Here is an 18,057-nt window from a genome sequence, read left to right on the forward strand (position 1 = left end):
AAGGCTATGGCCTGCAGTGCCAGTTCAGGTCCCAGGTGCTCTATTTCCTATCCAGCTCGCTACTAGTGCTCTTGGGAAAGAAGCAGAGGGTGGCCCAACCTCATGGGCCCCTGCACCCACCTGGTAGACCCAGGTGAAGCTCCTGAATTCTTCCTGGCCCAGCCCTGGCTGTTGCAGCCATGTGGGGAGTGAACTAGAGGATGGAAGACCTCTCTCTCTCTCTGTCTCTCCTTCTGTATGTAACTCTACCTCTTAAATAATTGAGTAAGTCTTTTTTAAGAAACAGGAGGAAATTCAAGAGACCATTTGATGGGGCCTATGGCCTCACATTGGCAGCAGGTTGTCGTGCTTGGCTCTCTGTCCACAGCCAATATTTAAGCATAGAGGATTTCGTATTAAATGACATTTTCCAGCCTCTCTTGAAAGATTGGAAAATATCAATGCTGGCCGGCGCCGCGGCTCACTAGGCTAATCCTCCGCCTAGCGGCGCCGGCACACCGGGTTCTAGTCCCGGTTGGGGCGCCGGATTCTGTCCCGGTTGCCCCTCTTCCAGGCCAGCTCTCTGCTGTGGCCCAGGAGTGCAGTGGAGGATGGCCCAGGTGCTTGGGCCCTGCACCCCATGGGAGACCAGGAAAAGCACCTGGCTCCTGGCTCCTGCCATCGGATCAGCGCGGTGCGCCGGCCGCAGCGCGCCAGCCGCGGCGGCCATTGGAGGGTGAACCAACGGCAAAAGGAAGTCCTTTCTCTCTGTCTCTCTCTCTCTCACTGTCCACTCTGCCTGTCAAAAAATAAAAAAAAAAAAAAAAAAAGAAAATATCAATGCTGGATTCCTATTTTTCTATGGCAGCAATAGGCTTCTCCATTAAGGTGGCCATGCATTCTTGAATTAGATACAGTCCTTTTCTCTTTTTTCATCCCTGCGCGATTTTTCTCATTTTCTCCACTTATTCCTAGATGGATGCTTCTCAAATTTAAATCTGTAGATGAAGCACCCAGAGTGGTTTGATACAATGCCAGCTATAGTCCAGAAAATCTGAATGGGTCCCAACATTTTGCGTTTCTAGCACCACCTGGATGCCCGTGGCCATGCTAAGGCTCATGTTTTAAATGGCAAGGCTGTTTGATGGGCGTTCCCAGCCCTCGCAAGTTACAGGGACTTTGTTTTCGTGTTGTTTTGAATGCACGTAATTCAGGGACACACATTACTGAGCACTCCGTCATCTCTCTAATACTTATCGTTTATTTCATATGTTTTCTTTTTTAAAAGCAAGCTGGATGCGATCATGTTTTAAACTCCAAAGCCCGGAGAGATAAATGTGGGGTTTGTGGTGGCGATAATTCTTCATGCAAAACAGTGGCAGGAACATTTAATACAGTACATTATGGTAAGAATCTGCAACTTACGAACCATGAGAAGGGAAAGTTTCAAAGTTGTTAAGCACATGTAATATGTAAAATGTTATTGTCAAGCGTAAAATTAGTCTTGTTCTGGGACATAATCCATCTGGCCGTGAGGCGTCTCATAGCGAGAATTGTAATGTATCCCTTTGTTGTCTACCTTTTATGCCCTACTCAGAGAAGGTGAACCAGTGCGTAGAATACTGAATTTCTCCCCAATTCTTTTCAGGTTACAATATTGTGGTCCGAATTCCAGCTGGTGCTACTAATATCGATGTGCGACAGCACAGTTTCTCAGGGAAGTCAGAGGATGACAACTACTTAGGTGAGCCGGGATGGCACCTGCCCTGTGCAGGAGTCTGGTTCTCGAGCGCACGCGGCACATAACTGCTTGCCTCCTCTCTCGCGCATGTCCAGCTTTCTCATGTCATGACTTTTCATAAGACAAGTGGATCTGGAAATACGTTATTTTATTTTCCTACCTGCGTGCTTGAAATGTGGATTTAAAGACTGTGTAGTTGCACTATTCAACATCAAGGAACTTACTCTGACTCTTAGAAAACAGTAAAGCCCCAAGTCAAACTTTGAAAGTTCCGACCCTCTGAATTTAGTGTGGAATTATTGAGTCTTTTACAGAAAGCCTGTCCTGTGGGTAACTGACTTGGACATGTTTTATTGGCGTCATTAGCTGACTTAGTTATTATATTATCAGCCCCTGCCCGTAGTCTTCAGATTTTGAGCCTGGTTCTTGCACGTGCTCAGTGGTGGCACCTGTTTTCTCCAAGTCTACCAGAATAGGCCTCAACGATACTCTACGGAGTCCTGATCCCTGTCTCAGAATGAAGTCCAACCTAATCTATTCCTTATATTTAACTACATGATTAATGCATATCTGGTCCCTGTAGTTAAACCATAATGCTCTACTGACTCTGTGTTGACTTTCAACACTTGCCTCCCTGCAGACTCACTCCGATTCAGTATGCTGTAAACTGCCATAAAGGATTAGGAAATTTGCCCAACTGCTGTTTTAAAGAAGGGTCCAAGGAGTAGAGACTGAAAGGGGTTCAGCTGTCACACTGTACAAACAGACTTCTCCTAGCTGTGAGGAACCATGTGGCTTGTACTCAGAAGAAGTCAGGGCAGTTCGGTTAGGCAGTGAGTTTTAAAAAGACATAAATGTACTTTCTTGCTTATAGCATCCAGGCAAGAATTCTTTTTATGCAAATGAGCACAGCTTCTGTAGAGGTTTAGGTCAAGCAATTAGACATACTGAGCTAGTAAATAAATATTTATTGAGTTGACTGAGAACCTGTATCTGTATTTTGGAATGCCTATGTGAAGGCATACATTGATAGTTAATCTGTAGCCAAGCAGAACTATACCTGTACATGACTCCATTATGGCCTTTCTATTACATATCACAATTCATTCGTTCATTTACTTACCTAATATAAGGATACTTGAGAAGTGCATGAAAAAAATGGAATGAGAAAAGTAAGTTTTATTTGGGTGCAAAAAAATTTTGAAACTAACACATCATGTTTTCATAGTGTGCATTTTCAATAGACTCTTTGAATACTTCTCAAATGCATGGTTTTCAAAGTTTATTATGCCAGAGCATGCTTATTTTTTAATTTTGTTTTCCATAAACTCTTTGAAGTACCCTCATATGTGTCAGACACTGTTCCAGGCATCATGAATGAAAGAGACAAAAATTAATAAAAATTGCTGTCTTCTTGGAGCTTTTCAGTGAGGTGAGCTAGACAAAAAAAAAAAAAAAAAACAGAAAAAAAATCTTAATAGATAAGAAAAGTCTAATTGTGAGTTGGTGATGCATACTATTATAAATCAGAGCAGCACAAAGGACATTGAGATACCAACCGTGGCACAGGGACAGTGGAGTTCATAGAAATATTTTTTTGAGAATTCATTAGATGGGTTTTTTTTAGTTAATTATTTAATTTATTTGAGAGGCAAAGAGAGAAAGAAAGATATAAATAGAGAGCTACCTTCTGCTAGTTCACTGTCCAAATGTCCACCAGAGCCAGGATGGGGCCAAGCTGAAGTCAGGTGCCAGGAACTCAGTCCTTCTCTTCTGTGTAGGTAACAGGGACCCAACTACTTGAGTTATCACCTGCTGCCTCCTAGAGCCTGCATTGACAGGAAGCTAGAATCACAGCCAGAGCTAGCATTAGAACTCAGGCACTCTGGATATGGGACATAGGCATCCCAAACATTGCCTTAACCACCAGGCAGAACACCCACCCCAAGTTGAAGTGTTTGGATTGCAGAACGAGATAACAGGATACCTAGAGAAAGAACCATTGCACATTTAAATATATATATACACATATAATAAATACATTAAAAATAGATATATATACTATATATATAGTATATATACATAGTATTTGGAAGGCAGAGTTAGAGAAAAAGGAAGAGATAGAGATCTTGCATCTGTTGGCTTGCTTTCCAGATGGCCTCAATGGGCTTGGACTAGCCAGGCCAAAGTCAGATTCCCAGAACTCCATCTGGGTCTCCCATATGGGTGATGGGAACCTTGAATTTAAGCTTGTATGGGATGTTGGCATCGCAGGCAGTAACTTAAACCACCACGCCAAAGTGCTTGCCCCAGGACCATTGCAAATTCCTTGAAGTAGGACAATGTTTAGATTGTTCATAGAGGGAGGCCCGTGTAGCTTTCACTGGGTAAACACAGAGGAAGTGAGCTCAGTGAGTTTTAAACAGCTAACAAAACTAAGTCATTTGGGACCATATAACCATTGCAAGGACTTTGGCTTGTAAGCTGAGAGGCATCAGAGGCTGCTAGAGGTTTTGAGCTGAGGCATGATCTGACATAGTCACATTTATGTTGTCAAAGACACAGACTGGCTGTCACCATGAGAATAGATGGTGGGGCAGGGTATATGGTGGAAACAGCTACACTTATAAGGAAGGTTTTGCAGTAATCCATGAGAGCTGGCGATGGCAGTCACAGTGTGGAGCTCTCAAGATTGGCTGATTTGCATATGGAAGAAGGGGTGGAGTCAAAGATGTCATGGACTCCAGGGTTTTGACCTGAACAAGAGTGGAATGGCCGTCAACTCAGATGAGAAGGCTTGTCATCTCTAGGCCCACTTGTGTTTTAAGGTCAGGGCCATATCTCTGCATTGTCAACTCCTGATACAAAGGCTACTCATGATAGGTACTCATTAATGATTGCTGAATTATTGAACAGTCATTGCTCATGCTGTCTTTAGCGAGTACTCTTAATGGAAAACGGGGTTACCTTGAATATACAGATTGATTGCTTCTTGTAGCGGCCGTATTGTTTGACTTGGAATTAATTGCTCGATGGCCATATTAGCTTTTTACTATTCTGAATGTCCAAATGAGTGGCTACCTGAATGAGATAATTAGCGAACTTCTTAGGGACCATTTTCATAATCTGGGGGGGAGACTCTCACATTTCTTGTTCCACCACTGTACAAAGTGCATCAAGCATTTTTCTTTGTGCACTTAGCTATAAATTTGACTATATGGCCACTATCTCATTCCTACTTCCTAATTAAACCACATGACATTGCATGCTACCTCCTTATAAATTCATTGTGTAGGGGATGAAAGCCAGGTTGAGTTGTTCCTTTGTTCTCCTCCAAAAGGCAAAGGATTGTCTTTTCTTCCCTTCTTGGGAAAAATAATCTCTCTCCAAGTGGTGGCCTCAATTCAGGGCAATTTAATCAGCCCACACCATGCGTCTGAATTCGGGACATGGCTTCCTGATAATGTTGTGCTCCTCACTGGCTGTTTTTTAATCTCCTTGTAAAGAGTGAAAACAAAATTAAGGAATATTTGTCACTGGGGCAGGCAGTCTGAGCCACTCATAGCTCTTTACTAGAGTGTTATAAGAAAGCCACCTGTTGGCCTCCAAAGGCCGCTGTACAAGCACAGATTGCCAGTCGCAGCTCACTGGGTGTGAAAACCAAGCCTCAGAGCCTTTGAACCTCACAGTGGCTCCTTGAGAAATTAGGAAGCATTGGATGTTTTCATCAAGTCTGCGCTGTGTCAATGTTTGCTGTTGGCTTGAAGGAAGGCACGGCAAACATTGTGCGAAGCTTTCACGGCCCACACAGAGAGCTGCGTGAGTCCAGTGGCTGCTGTTGTGTGATTAGGTGATCCTCATCCCTACTCATCCTTCATGTGTTTGGAGAGGTCATTGCAGCTGTGTGCCTTCTGCATGTTTTGGGTAAGGAGCAGTTTCCAGGAGAGAGGGCCTCTGTAGCAGCCCAGCTCTGATGGGTGCACCGGGAGGGAAATCAGCCCAGGAAATTAGCTCCCCTAATCGCATTAGTGGGAGGCTGGGCAGTAGACTGTTGTTTTCAGGAAACTATTTGTTTTACAAGTACCGAAGCAGAAAGTCTCCCTGTCAAAGGTCATGCTTTCACATGGGCCCCTCCCTGCCATTGGGTTCCAGCCAAGTTGAGTTAGGGTCACCAAGTCCCTGTCTCTTGAGGAGCAGAAGTAGCCATTTTTGTGAGAATATTTGTCTTCAGGACGCCTAGTGCTTGATTAATTGTGGCAGTGAGGAGATAGGAATCGATTCAGAGCAGGATACATGAGGAATGTCCCTTCATCTGGTGACTGGAGGGCTGTCGAGGGCCGTACCGTTACCAAGGCCAGTCAGAAGCGGGATCTTGCTCCATCCAGCCCATGTCCCATTCCTCTCACCGTCGTCTGTGATAAAGAACACGTGTAACAGTGCAGTGCCCTGAGTCAGGTTAAGCATGAGGGGAAGCCTGGAGGTGTTGGAAAAGACCCCCAGAATTCATCTAGAATAGGCTACTGCTCTTTGAGTATGAACAAGGCCGGATTATTGCCTAGTTTATGGAACTGGCATGTGACATTTCATTTCTGCCTTTTTAGTGAAGCATCAGCTGGGTGGCTAACACGCGACTTAACTTGAAGGCATTGGGTGATTTTGTTGACAGCACGTCACGCCATCACCGTGGAAGTGACCCGCATTAGGGCGCCGCTTAGGAGGCCTGAGGTGCCACGTAAACGACCTCCTCCCCAGCCAGTGACCCATTGAAACTCCTGCACGGTGCATGGCTGGTGGGTCTGGCGCTGCAGGAGCTGCAGACGGGCCTCAGTTGTCAGAAGCTTTCGCTGAGCGGGAGACGGTCACTGGGCCGGAAGCATTCTAGTCTCCTTATCATAAATGTCAGGTGCAGTCAGCCATTCTTTCAACATCGATTGAACACCTACTATGGCTTAGGACCTTTCTCGAGCTTACAAAGGGTTTTTTGTTTTTTTTTTTGTTTGTTTGTTTTTTAAATGATGGCTCTACTAAAGAGCTCATGCAGTCTGGCAAAACAATCTAAAAATTTTTAAAGTCTGTAACCTATTTGGTTTCTATTTGTATACAAGGGAAAGAATGCATGAATTCACTCCCTCATTTAATAAATGTTTAACAAACGTTTGTTGACTGTCTTCTTGGAAAATTTTAGTGATAAACAAACTCCAGATTTCCATGATTAGAAAGCACCTGGCCATGGGACTTAAATAATCTCTGTGGAGCTTTGGTCATCCACAAATTGGGCATCTGGAATACACCCTACCTTATACAGATAGGATAAGGGGCAGTGTATGAAGGCATTATGATGTGCCAGAAAGCCTATATTTGCAATCATGTTTAATCTTGACAATAATCCTTCAGAAAAGCCATTATTCAGAGGAAGAAGCTGAGGCTTGCGGAGGTGAAATCAATTATTCCAGCTCACACGCACACAAAGTAGGAAGATTTGGAGTCCTTATGTGTGTGACTTCATATGCCACACACTTAGCCCTTCCACTGCATTGCCTCCACGTAGAAAAATCTAAGGCTGACCAGGGGATGTGCAGGACCAGAAATTTAGATATTACTGGTGGGAAAGAATGGTGATATTAGAAAGATAGGTGAAGATAAGGTTTGTGACGTTAAAAGGGAGTTAATCTAAGGGGTTGGGACTATATCCCATAGACAGTATAGACTAGCAATAGATTATACGCCAAGAAATAAAAGATTGTTTATTTAAAAAAATTAATGCCACATCCTTCCCAGTCATTCCAAATGAAGACATTTTATTCCTCTCTGGGAGCCAAACAGTGTTTACATGAGTGGGAATTCTGGTAATTTAATCACCAGTTTAGGAGCCAAAGTCAACACTGTTTATCCCTAATCCTAGAAAGAGTGGTCCTGTGTCAGTAAGGTGTCCCACCACGTGAACTCTGTGATGATTGTTTGGCCTTAGAAACAGGGATCCTGCTGCTACCGAACCACAATACTCAGAGCTTCATCTCTGTCCTTTTTAATCTCTACATGAAGCACAATGCCCCTTTTACTAAATCCTCAGAACTCTTCTACATGAACACTAAGTCATGACTTCATAGTAAGGGACAATGAACCACTTGCATCAGTAGAATGATCAATGAGAGGATTACAGTCAGGCAAATACCTGTGATGTCTTAGTCACTCCCCATCTCACGACTGAGATCTCATTCATATGAGGCTGAGGCATGGTGCTGCCAATGACTCCTGGTCTACAGGGTTTCCCAGGCTGCTGGTACCAGTGATTGACACTGGCATCTGCTATGAAATCTGTTTGCGATTCCCAAGTTAAGCTTCCTTGTTACCTTTAATCACCTCAATATGTGATCTGTTGGTTTCAAGGATTCCCTCACTGGTGAGATTTGCTGATGCACCAATTACAGAAAGTGTAGGTGATCTTTCTCTAGTATTCTGGCCAGGGCACACATGTTCAGTGACTTTGATGTATAGAATACTTGTTTCATATCAAGCTCAATACTCAAGGAGACTCATTATTCAAAAAGTGGTGGTACAAAGGGAAGAAAGCAGTATAGTCATCCCTCAGTATCCACAAGGATTGATTCCAGCCCACCCCCCACCCCCAATAGCAGAATGCACAGATGCTCAAGTCCCTGTATCAGCTGGTAAAGTATCTGCATATGTCACACTTCCATATTAGTTGCAATTCCTGATACAATGTAGATGCTGCGTAAGCAATTGTGTTACACTGTATTGTTTGAGTGTGAATGACTAGGAAAAAAAGTCCGTACATGTCCAGTATAGGCACAACCATTGTAGGTATCATAACTTTTTTTTAAAAAAAAGTTGTAATCTTTTTATTTGAAAAAGGGAGAGAGATTGATTGTCCATCCCCTGGTTTACTCCTCAAATGGCCGCAATAACCAGGGCTGAGCCAGGCCAAAGCCAGGAGCCAGGAAGTCTACCCAGGTCTCCTACATGGGTGGCAGTGACTCAAGTACTTGAACGATCATCTACCGGTTTTCAAGAACATTATCTGGGAGATGGATCAGAAAAGGAATAGCTAGGCCTCGGAACTGGCGCTCTGATATGGGATGTGGGCATTCTGAGCAGTGGCTTCATCCACTGCACCACAGTGTGTGTCCCCTGACTATTTTCATTCTTCAGCTGGTTGAATCCTCATGGAACCCATGGGAATAAAGGGACTGCTCCACCTAAAATGAAACCAAAATTTAATAAGAAATACTAGAGGGGAAGGAGATGACTGGAATTTTAACTTTAATCTAGAAGTATGACAATAAATTCATTTTGCCTTTCAGCAAATTATGTTTTAATTTCAGTCATGCCAAGGTTTTTAGAATGCAGAATGAAGCCAGTGAGAAAAACTTAATATATGTGTTCTAGTGCAGTCATGGAATAAATAGAGCAGTACAATGACATGTCACTTAAAGTGCACATTTCCCAGTGAGATCTGAAAGGAAGTCATTTTGGGAACAGATTGGTGAGACTTTTGTTAATAGTCATCCTGGGGCCTAAGAGGACTTTCTTCCCAGATGGCTCATTCAGAGGCTTTTATAGCAAAAAGCCTGTGCTCATCGTTTGTGTTTGCTAGAGACCCCCCTATGGGTTTCTGGGATATCCTCACAACATGGCAGCTGTCTTCTCCCAAAGCCAGAGTTTGAAGGAAGAACAAGGCAGGGAGGGCCACAGTGCCTCTGATGTTACCTGGAAGTCACACTCCATCCTTTCTACAGTTTCCTGGTGATTGCTAGTGGGCCTGGGCGAGTGAGGAAGGGGGTGACACAGTATGTGTGCCTGGGGGCAAGGTTCTCTGGGGTCGTGTCTGAGGCTGGCCACCACAGGAGAACCCACTGAAGAGGTGACATTTTAGCATAACTTCGACCTTGTGTTTTAACATGTTAACATCTGTCCAACAAAGAAAAGTCAAAAAGGATGCCCTTGGCCCAGCTGATTCTAAAATATGAGGGATTTGTGTGGGAGCCAGTTTTCTGAGTGTCCAGTTCATTTGTACATATTTTTAAGGCATAACACTTATTTCCATCTGTAATCTTCTAACTGAATAACAAACCTCTGCTATGTATCGCAGATCACTGTATTGTATTGTACTTAATAGTCACAGGTCCCACGGTGGGTAGGTTTTCTTCTCCATCTTAGGGATAAAGAAGTGGAGAATGAGAGGGGTGGTGATTTATCAAGGCCACACAGCTGACACGAGGCAGACCAAGTGTGTGAACTGATGCCGGTGTGGCTTACAAGTCCTCACCTTTTGTATTGTGACTCTGCCCATCACGATGTCATTTCATATTTCCAACAGCCAGCCCTTGACAGCAGATCAGTGAATTCTCTGTTCTCATCTACAGCTTTAGCAAGCAGTCAAGGTGATTTCTTGATCAATGGAGACTTTGTTGTCGCAATGTCCAAAAGAGAAATCCGCATTGGGAATACTATGATCGAGTACAGCGGGTCTGACAATGTCGTGGAAAGAATTAACTCCACCGATCGCATTGAACAAGAACTTTTGCTTCAGGTGAAAACTTGACCCCAAGCCCATGACTCTTTTCTCCCCCTGGGGTTCTGCTGAACACAAACCTCCTCTCTGTTTTGTCTGCACCTTCCAGGTTTTGTCAGTGGGGAAGTTATACAACCCCGACGTGCGCTATTCTTTCAATATTCCCATTGAAGATAAACCTCAGCAGTTTTACTGGAACAGTCATGGACCGTGGCAGCCATGCAGCAGACCCTGCCAAGGTATCTGCTTTGCATCTGCATTGTGGGAATTGGAAGAGTTTTTAAAATCTGTTTTTAAGAACAGCCAAATGCATGCAACCTATGAATCCTTCTATCTGAATGTACTCTCTAATCTCCTTTCCCTGAATCCATCAGGCCAGTGGGGGTGGCACATTGCAATATTTGAAGGATTCAGGTTATGTTTGGTTCTTCATTCTAAGAGGTTTATACCAATGTGCAAAGCCAAGCAAAATCAGCTCCTGCCACTTAAGTTTTCCAGGGACGTGGCTTTTGCAGTCGTAAAATGTGTTACTGATTTTGTCTGCTTTAGTATAAACTGGAGCTCAACAAACTACAGCCACAGGGCCAAATCCAGCCTGTCATTTACTTTTTTTTAAGTTTATTTATTTATTTTCACCTACTTGAAAGGCAGGGTGACGGGCAGGGGTGGGAGGATTGGGGTAAGGCGGGAGATCTGTTCATTCTCCAGATGCCTGCAGCTGGGGCTGAGCCGGGCCAAAGCCAGGAGCCCAGGACTCTAACCTGGTCTCACACGTGGGTGGCAAGGGTCCAACCATTTCAGCCATCATCTGCTGCCTCCCAGGATGCATCAGCAGGATGCTGGATTGGAAGTAGAATAGCTAGGACTCAAACCAGGCACTTAGTAAAGGATGTAGACATCCCAAACAGTGGCTTAGGCAACTTAACCCAGTGTGGTGTGATACCCACGCCTCCCTCCTGTTGTCAGGGAAGTTTTATTGGTGCACAGCTACGCCAGTCCACTTTTGTTGCATGTATGTAGTATGATGGAGGTCACGTGGCCAAGAAAACAGCAAATACTTACTTACAGAAAGCGTTTGACAGCCTGTGGTGTGCCGAGCCCAGGTTACTTTCTCTGAATCTTCTTTTTTTCTTCCATGCCTAGGGGAGCGGAAGCGAAAGCCCGTGTGCACCAGGGAGTCGGATCAGCTTCCTGTTTCTGATCAAAGATGCGATCGGCTGCCCCAGCCAGGACCCATTACCGAAGCCTGCGGCACAGACTGTGACCTGAGGTGGGGCCATTGCTCCTATGTGGGCTTTGCTTTGGAGTTGCGAGGTCCTAATGGGAGGTCTGCACGTGAGGGTCTGGAGGTGGGAGTGCTGGTCTTCAGTTGCTCTTCCTGGCGTTTGGGTGAAATAAGCTTCAGTCAGCTCTCCATCCCTCTGGAACCAATTATCCACAACACACGCCTATAGATTTCTTGTTCTCCCAAGAATGAACAATAGCTAATAGAGTATGGCACTTGCCAAAAACCTTCTCATTTGATCCTCACAACTTACTGAGTAGGTATTAGCATGATGATTGAGTCACATCCTGTGAAAAGGTTGGTTTGAAAGCCAGCAGAGACAGGGGAAACTCATTCTCAAAGTATCCTACCCCGTAGAAGAATTTCTATGCACACCGAAGGTGCAGTGCACTGAGGTAGAGTCATGGAAGGAACAAGAAGATCTGTGTACAGATTTCTGGCTCTTCCTTCAAGGGTGAAATCTGAGGCAGGAATCTCTGGGTGGGTGGAGAATTCTAAAGCTTTCCGGTTTGCCTCTAAGTCTCCCTGTGTTGTGTTTAAATAAAGGTAGCCTGGGGGGTTGCATCATATAGTCTTCATGTCAGTTCAGTGCAGATAAGGTGCGTTGCTGTGTTATTGTCCTTGGACAGAGGGAGAAAATGTCAACACGGAGTGGAATGTGTTAAGTTCTCGGCATTCCTAAAAAGCAAAGTGGAAACTTGAGCATTCTGAAGGTTCCACATTACCAGGCAAATTCCTCTCTTGTGCTGCTAGCTGCCTGCAGTGCTAGAGTACAGAGTACAAGGCCCTCTTGAGGCTCTGGTAGAAAAGAAGAGTGCTGAAATCCATTAGTAATGTCTGTCACAGGAGTAGTTGAGGACTAATTGTGGCTGGCGTGCTATATGTCTGCCAGTCCCCACCTAAAGGCTCTGACTTCAAAGCCCCAGGTCTTTCCACCCTGCCACACTTCCTGTGTACCCAGTGTCACTTACTTGCTCATTGGCTTGCCAAAAAGCACTGACAAAAATAACAGTGGCAAAAAGACATTAGAAGGTAACCATGTACAACACTCTTCCTTCATGTTATAGGTATTATCCATATAAACCCATTGTCTCAGCCAGTTGAGTTAAACTAGTTAAATATCTTTTCTGGAAAAAAAATCATTAGTTAATTGCTGAGATGAATTAATCAGTAAATTTTGGGGAAAAATGTGAATTGGTAGATACATTTCCCTGAGGCACAACCTTAATGAGTGGAGAATAATAACATTTTCAGATGAGCCTTCTATCACATTACCACTGTGTCCTCCATCAGTCTGAAAGCAATTATGACAGAGTCAACCATTTCGTAAGGACGGTTTGTTTTAACAATCATGTATCATTGTTTTCTATAAGTTGTCTTATCTTGGCGTAGTTGGTGTTCTATTAGTTCTGTAATATTCTATTAGTTCTTATCCTGTTGTAGTTAATATTCTGTTAGTTCTTGAAACAACACTACAGCATAGGTATTAACATCATCACCATTTCAGGTGATAACATTAGGAAAACAGAGGCTGAGAGAATAAGGTATATATATGCGATGCAAACCTGGAGGACATCCTGCCTATAGGGCAGCATGCTTTTGTGATGGAAAAGCAGACAACTTTGTACAAAGCATTTGGAATGATAGAAGGTGGCCATCAAAAAAAAACAGCTGATTCTTGAAGAACCCTATTTCAGGTTTATCCGAAGAGCACCAATTTGAGACTAGGGATTAATTTTTGAGCTGCTACTTTGAGAAATGAACATATTTCACTTTAGGCAGATTCCAGTATGAGCCACAATTTCGTTGGTGATGATGCTGGCTTGTGAGATGTTGTGCATAGTTTTTTTCTGTATTGGGAGCATTTTGGTATAATACACAAACAGATCTTGAAAGGATAAAGTCAGGTCCGCAGGACTTCTCACATGGATGTTACCAGGATTTCTGCTCATTGGTTTCTGGGGACCTTCACAAGATTTAAAGTGATTGGAGAATACAATACCTCGATCATGATAATAACTTGCAATGTTAGCAGCCATTTTTCTTAAGTGCTTGCCGTGTGATTTAAAGCCTGCACCTGCCTTCTTAATCCCCCCCACCAAAACCCTGTCTCCCCCATTTCACAGATGAGCAAGCTGAGACTCAGGGCAGTTAAGAGACTTCTATAGCGTCACTTAGTAAGTTTTATCAAGTTCACACGCAGCTCTTTCTGGCTAAATAACTCAGCCTCTGATAGTTTTAAACACTCATTTCACAAAACATAGGAAAATCAGGGCTTAATGTCTTTTTGTTTGTTATAGTAGGTATGTCAAATGTACTGTTCTAAATTGCCACATTTGGAGAAAGTCATGTTTTTTTAAACATTTAATTATTTTTTAAATCCTGAGACTGAATGAGGTTAGCAAAGCACAGGCTGGAATGATACCACCTTTAATAGATTAAAGAGAGAGAGAGCCTTGTCTTTGGATGGATGTGATGGGTCAGAGAGTAAGAATTAAAAATTCAAAAGGGAAAAAGAGCTTAGGGTTGACTTAGAGAGCCTCATAATGAGGCAGGTGTATGTGTTAGCTTAAACGTAAACAGAAAATCAGCAGTTGTCAACATTCAAATGTCACTGGCTTTTACAGACTGTCAGGGAAATAAAGTTACACTCTGGGAAACATATCAAAGACATAAACCACATCTAAAGGAAGGATTCTGTCTGGTTAACTGTGATTTATACTAATTTTTGTGCAGAATTTATTATAAGACCAAGGAAAAGATTGTTCCTGATTGATCAAACTGTCAGATAGTTTTTCCCGAAGCATCCTTATGGATCACAAATTCCACAAGTTGACTCAATGCTAACTAACCAGCATGTTGGAGAAGCCCTGCCAGCCATCTCCTTCCTCACGTGGGTGTTCATGGTGCTCATCCACAGTTCAAAGACCTTGACAAGTGCTGTGGTGAAGAAACCTGTTTAATTCAGTAGTTCTCAAAATCATTCATTCCCACAGCCCCTCCACACCCATAGTCACTCATTTTCCTTCTATTCCCACTTGCTAAGAACTACTTTGGATTATCCCTTTTTGAAATACAGTGATAACTCTGGCCTCAGAATCAGCCCTTAAGGCATTCGGATCTGGCTAAAAAGCCCATGAGAGTTTCTCAGGCATGAAAAGCCAAGACACTGTGGCAAAAAATGACCTAAATGAAAGATCTCTGGGAGTGAGATCCCAGTGGAAAGAACGGGCCATCAGAGAAGGAGGTACCTTTCTCTGGAGGGAGGAGAGAACTTCCACTTTGATTATGGCCTTGTCTAAATAATGTCAGAGTTTGTGGACTCAAGAGGCTTCCATAGCCTTGGCAGCTCATGACAAGAGCCTCGGGTGATTACTGACATCACAAGTAAGAGTGTCAATTGTTAAATCAACAACGAGAGTCACTGTGCACCTGCTCTCCATGTAGGACCTCTGTCCTTAATGTGTTGTACTATGCGAATTAATGGTAAAACTAGTATTCAGACAATACTTTGTACTTTGTGTTTCTGTGTGGGTGCAATCTGTTGAAATCTTTACTTAGTATATACTAAGTTGATCTTCTGTATATAAAGCTAATTAAAAATGAATCTTAATGAAGAATGGGATGGGAGAGGGAGTAGGAGATGGGATGGTTTGCGGGTGGGGGTAGGTTATGGGGGGAAAAGCCGCTATAATCCAAAAGTTGTACTTTCGAAATACATATTTATTAAATAAAAGTTAAAAAAATTTCACCAGAAAAAAAAAAAGAAATACACTGATAAAATTCAGTTCTATTTTACTTCCCGTGAAACTGACCAAGTGAACTCTGCTGCTTAGAACCTTAGACCGCTGTCCAGGGGCAGAATATGAAAAAGGTGGTGGCATTTTGAGGAGTGGTGTTTTGAAGACCGTGCGACATGTGACCCCTCTTCAGAGTCCTGGAGGTTCCCTGCTCACATTTCAGGCTTTAAGTGGCTGTCCGGGAAACTTCCAGATGAAAGTTCCGGATACTTGTTGAATTGGGCCACATTTTTGCCTCACTTCCTTTAGGAAGTGAGCCTTTGCCTTGATTTTACTGACAGGATGAGATAAAAACAATGTTTTACAAGCCCTCATTTTCCCTGTTCCAAGGTAGAACAAAGTAACCCCAGGATGGTGTCACCCTAACGGACGCTATCTGTAGCCCACTTTATTTGCCTGTGGTCAACTCTGACCTACTTTTGAGCATTAGTGAAAAATTCTAAGACAGACAAGTGCCAGTTCTCTTGATTCTTAAGTTCTCCTCCTGGACAGGTGTATGAGGAAGAATTCTTGATGGCTATCACCAAACCACTCAATTTCAGAGCAGTAGAGAATTAAACTATTAAATGTAAAATCAAATAATGTTATAAGGCAGTTGAAATATCTGGGATTTGTCAGTCTACTCAGTAAATACATTTCAACTTCATTTCTTTAGACTGTTCTATCCGATTGAAGCATTTTATTTATTTTCTTTTGTTAAGTGAATACTGTAGACCATGTCTCTAGGGCAGTAAAAGAACTAGATGATTCATCAGCACATACTGAACACCTACTGCATGCCAGGAACATCTCATTGTAGGTACTAGAGATACAAAAATGATGAAGATTTGTAGATTGAAATCTAATTTTTAAAGTATATGATGGAATTGTACAAAGTATGGTCCCTAAGAGAAATTTATAGTCAAGTGTATACAGGGTTTAGCACACTTGAACTTCATAGTCCAAATGATTCATTCCTTTCTTAGAGGGTGTTTATTGAGCACATCCTAACACAGGCCCTCCTAAAGAGGGTGCCCAGGGTGAGTTTCCAACAGCAGTTCTCTGATAGAAAAAAAAAAAAAACAAAAACAAAAAAAAAACCAGCAATGAAACTCCTCTGGGTTACATGAACCTTTTAAATATATAATTGCTCTTTTTTTCTTCTTTTTCTTTTTTTTTTCTTTGTTGAGTTGCATTTTCTTTGAAGTTGTTATTGTTGGATTTTCATACTGGCTGTGTCCAGGGAGAATCTTTCCAAAGCTAGGATATCTAACTGACATTCTGTTGCTTCCATGAACATTGGTAGCCATGAAGAATCTATGGATATGCTAGTTTAAAATTGAGTCTCAGTGGCTCAGTGTGGTTTTGGGTTTCATGGTATTTGAGTTAAGGAAGAAAAGAGGACTCAGCTCTTGTACCAATTGAATAGAGAGAAAACACAAAAACTTAACCTCTGTGTTGGTGTCTCCCCATTACTTATGCCCAGATGGCATGTTGGCAGCAGGAGTGAATGCAGTGCCCAGTGTGGCTTGGGTTATCGCACCTTAGACATCTACTGTGCCAGATACAGCAGGCTGGATGGGAAGACTGAGAAGGTTGATGACAGTTTTTGCAGCAGTCACCCCAAACCAAGCAACCGGGAAAAATGCTCAGGAGAATGTAACACAGGTGGCTGGCGCTATTCGGCTTGGACTGATGTAAGTTGGTTCTTACTCAAAAAGTCTTTGGATGCTAAGCCTTATTAGTTGATGGTGGCTCCTTGTAGCATTGCACTGAGAATTCAGCTATATGGAAAAGAGAACCTTGTTTGATCTACAATGCCTGGCCCCACTGAAGCTGTGCAGAAAAGAGTGCCATGATTGATTTGTAATGTCTGACATGGGCATGGCAGGTGGGTAACTGGAAGTGGTAGAATAACTCAACCAACCACTTTTTTTTAATGCCCCACTAGCCATTTCCAATTTCAGTTTCCTATGCCAGTGAGCTAATATTAACTTCCATATCAACCTGGTAAATAAATTGATAGCATAAAAATTCACCCCAAAATATGACATTGAATCAGCTAGGATTATTTGTTTCTTAAAGGCTAAAAGAGACAGCATCATGCTTTCTAAGAAACTCAGCATTGGTTTCATTGGATTTTTTATTCTTCCAGTGTTCTAAAAGCTGTGATGGTGGAACTCAGAGGAGAAGGGCTATTTGTGTCAATACCCGAAATGATGTGCTGGATGACAGCAAATGCACACATCAGGAGAAAGTCACCGTTCAGAGATGCAATGAGTTCTCTTGTCCACAGTGGAAATCGGGAGAGTGGTCAGAGGTGAGACAGAAGTGCTGTCGTTTCACTAGATCATCTCCGTTGTTCCAGTTTCCTATCTTCCCAGCTCTGTTTAAGGCTAATCCTAGCGAACCTTTCTCCCATCTGCAGTCAGCGAAGCAACTCCATTTCTCCACCTGCTCTGTGAGCCTAGCACTTAATGTGACCAGTCTCCTGGTGACCTCAGTGGCACCTTAGACCTGGCTGGGTCATCCACTTGAGCAGCTTCTACCGGTAATCTTGAGGTTCTAGTTCCTCACCTTCCCCCTTCTCTGAGCTCTTTGCTCAGTCACTGAAAGGAAACTGGAGTTTTGTTAATCGTAAAGCTATTCTAACTTAACTCTGAAGCGAACATGACATTTCCTTCTTGCTCATCTTGGGAAAAAACAGAATTTGACTCCAGCCAATGATCTGTCTGGTCCA

At 43.0% G+C, this 18,057-nt stretch overlaps 1 protein-coding gene across 4 annotated transcripts in view; it reads left to right on the plus strand.

The window, feature by feature from the left end:
* Positions 1–18,057, plus strand: part of ADAMTS9 (ADAM metallopeptidase with thrombospondin type 1 motif 9) — a 174,505-nt gene that overhangs the window by 66,520 nt on the left and 89,928 nt on the right. For all 4 annotated transcript variants that reach the window (XM_002713292.5, XM_008260887.4, XM_008260886.4 and 1 more), the window contains exons 15-21: positions 1,268–1,385; positions 1,628–1,723; positions 10,105–10,271; positions 10,363–10,492; positions 11,397–11,523; positions 16,804–17,014; positions 17,473–17,637. In XM_002713292.5, coding sequence (XP_002713338.5) covers positions 1,268–1,385; positions 1,628–1,723; positions 10,105–10,271; positions 10,363–10,492; positions 11,397–11,523; positions 16,804–17,014; positions 17,473–17,637 — 1,014 coding nt within the window. The remainder of the gene's footprint in view (positions 1–1,267; positions 1,386–1,627; positions 1,724–10,104; positions 10,272–10,362; positions 10,493–11,396; positions 11,524–16,803; positions 17,015–17,472; positions 17,638–18,057) is intronic.

Source organism: Oryctolagus cuniculus, chromosome 10 (genome assembly GCF_964237555.1).
Source record: "Oryctolagus cuniculus chromosome 10, mOryCun1.1, whole genome shotgun sequence".
Classification (NCBI taxonomy): Eukaryota; Metazoa; Chordata; class Mammalia; order Lagomorpha; family Leporidae; genus Oryctolagus; species Oryctolagus cuniculus.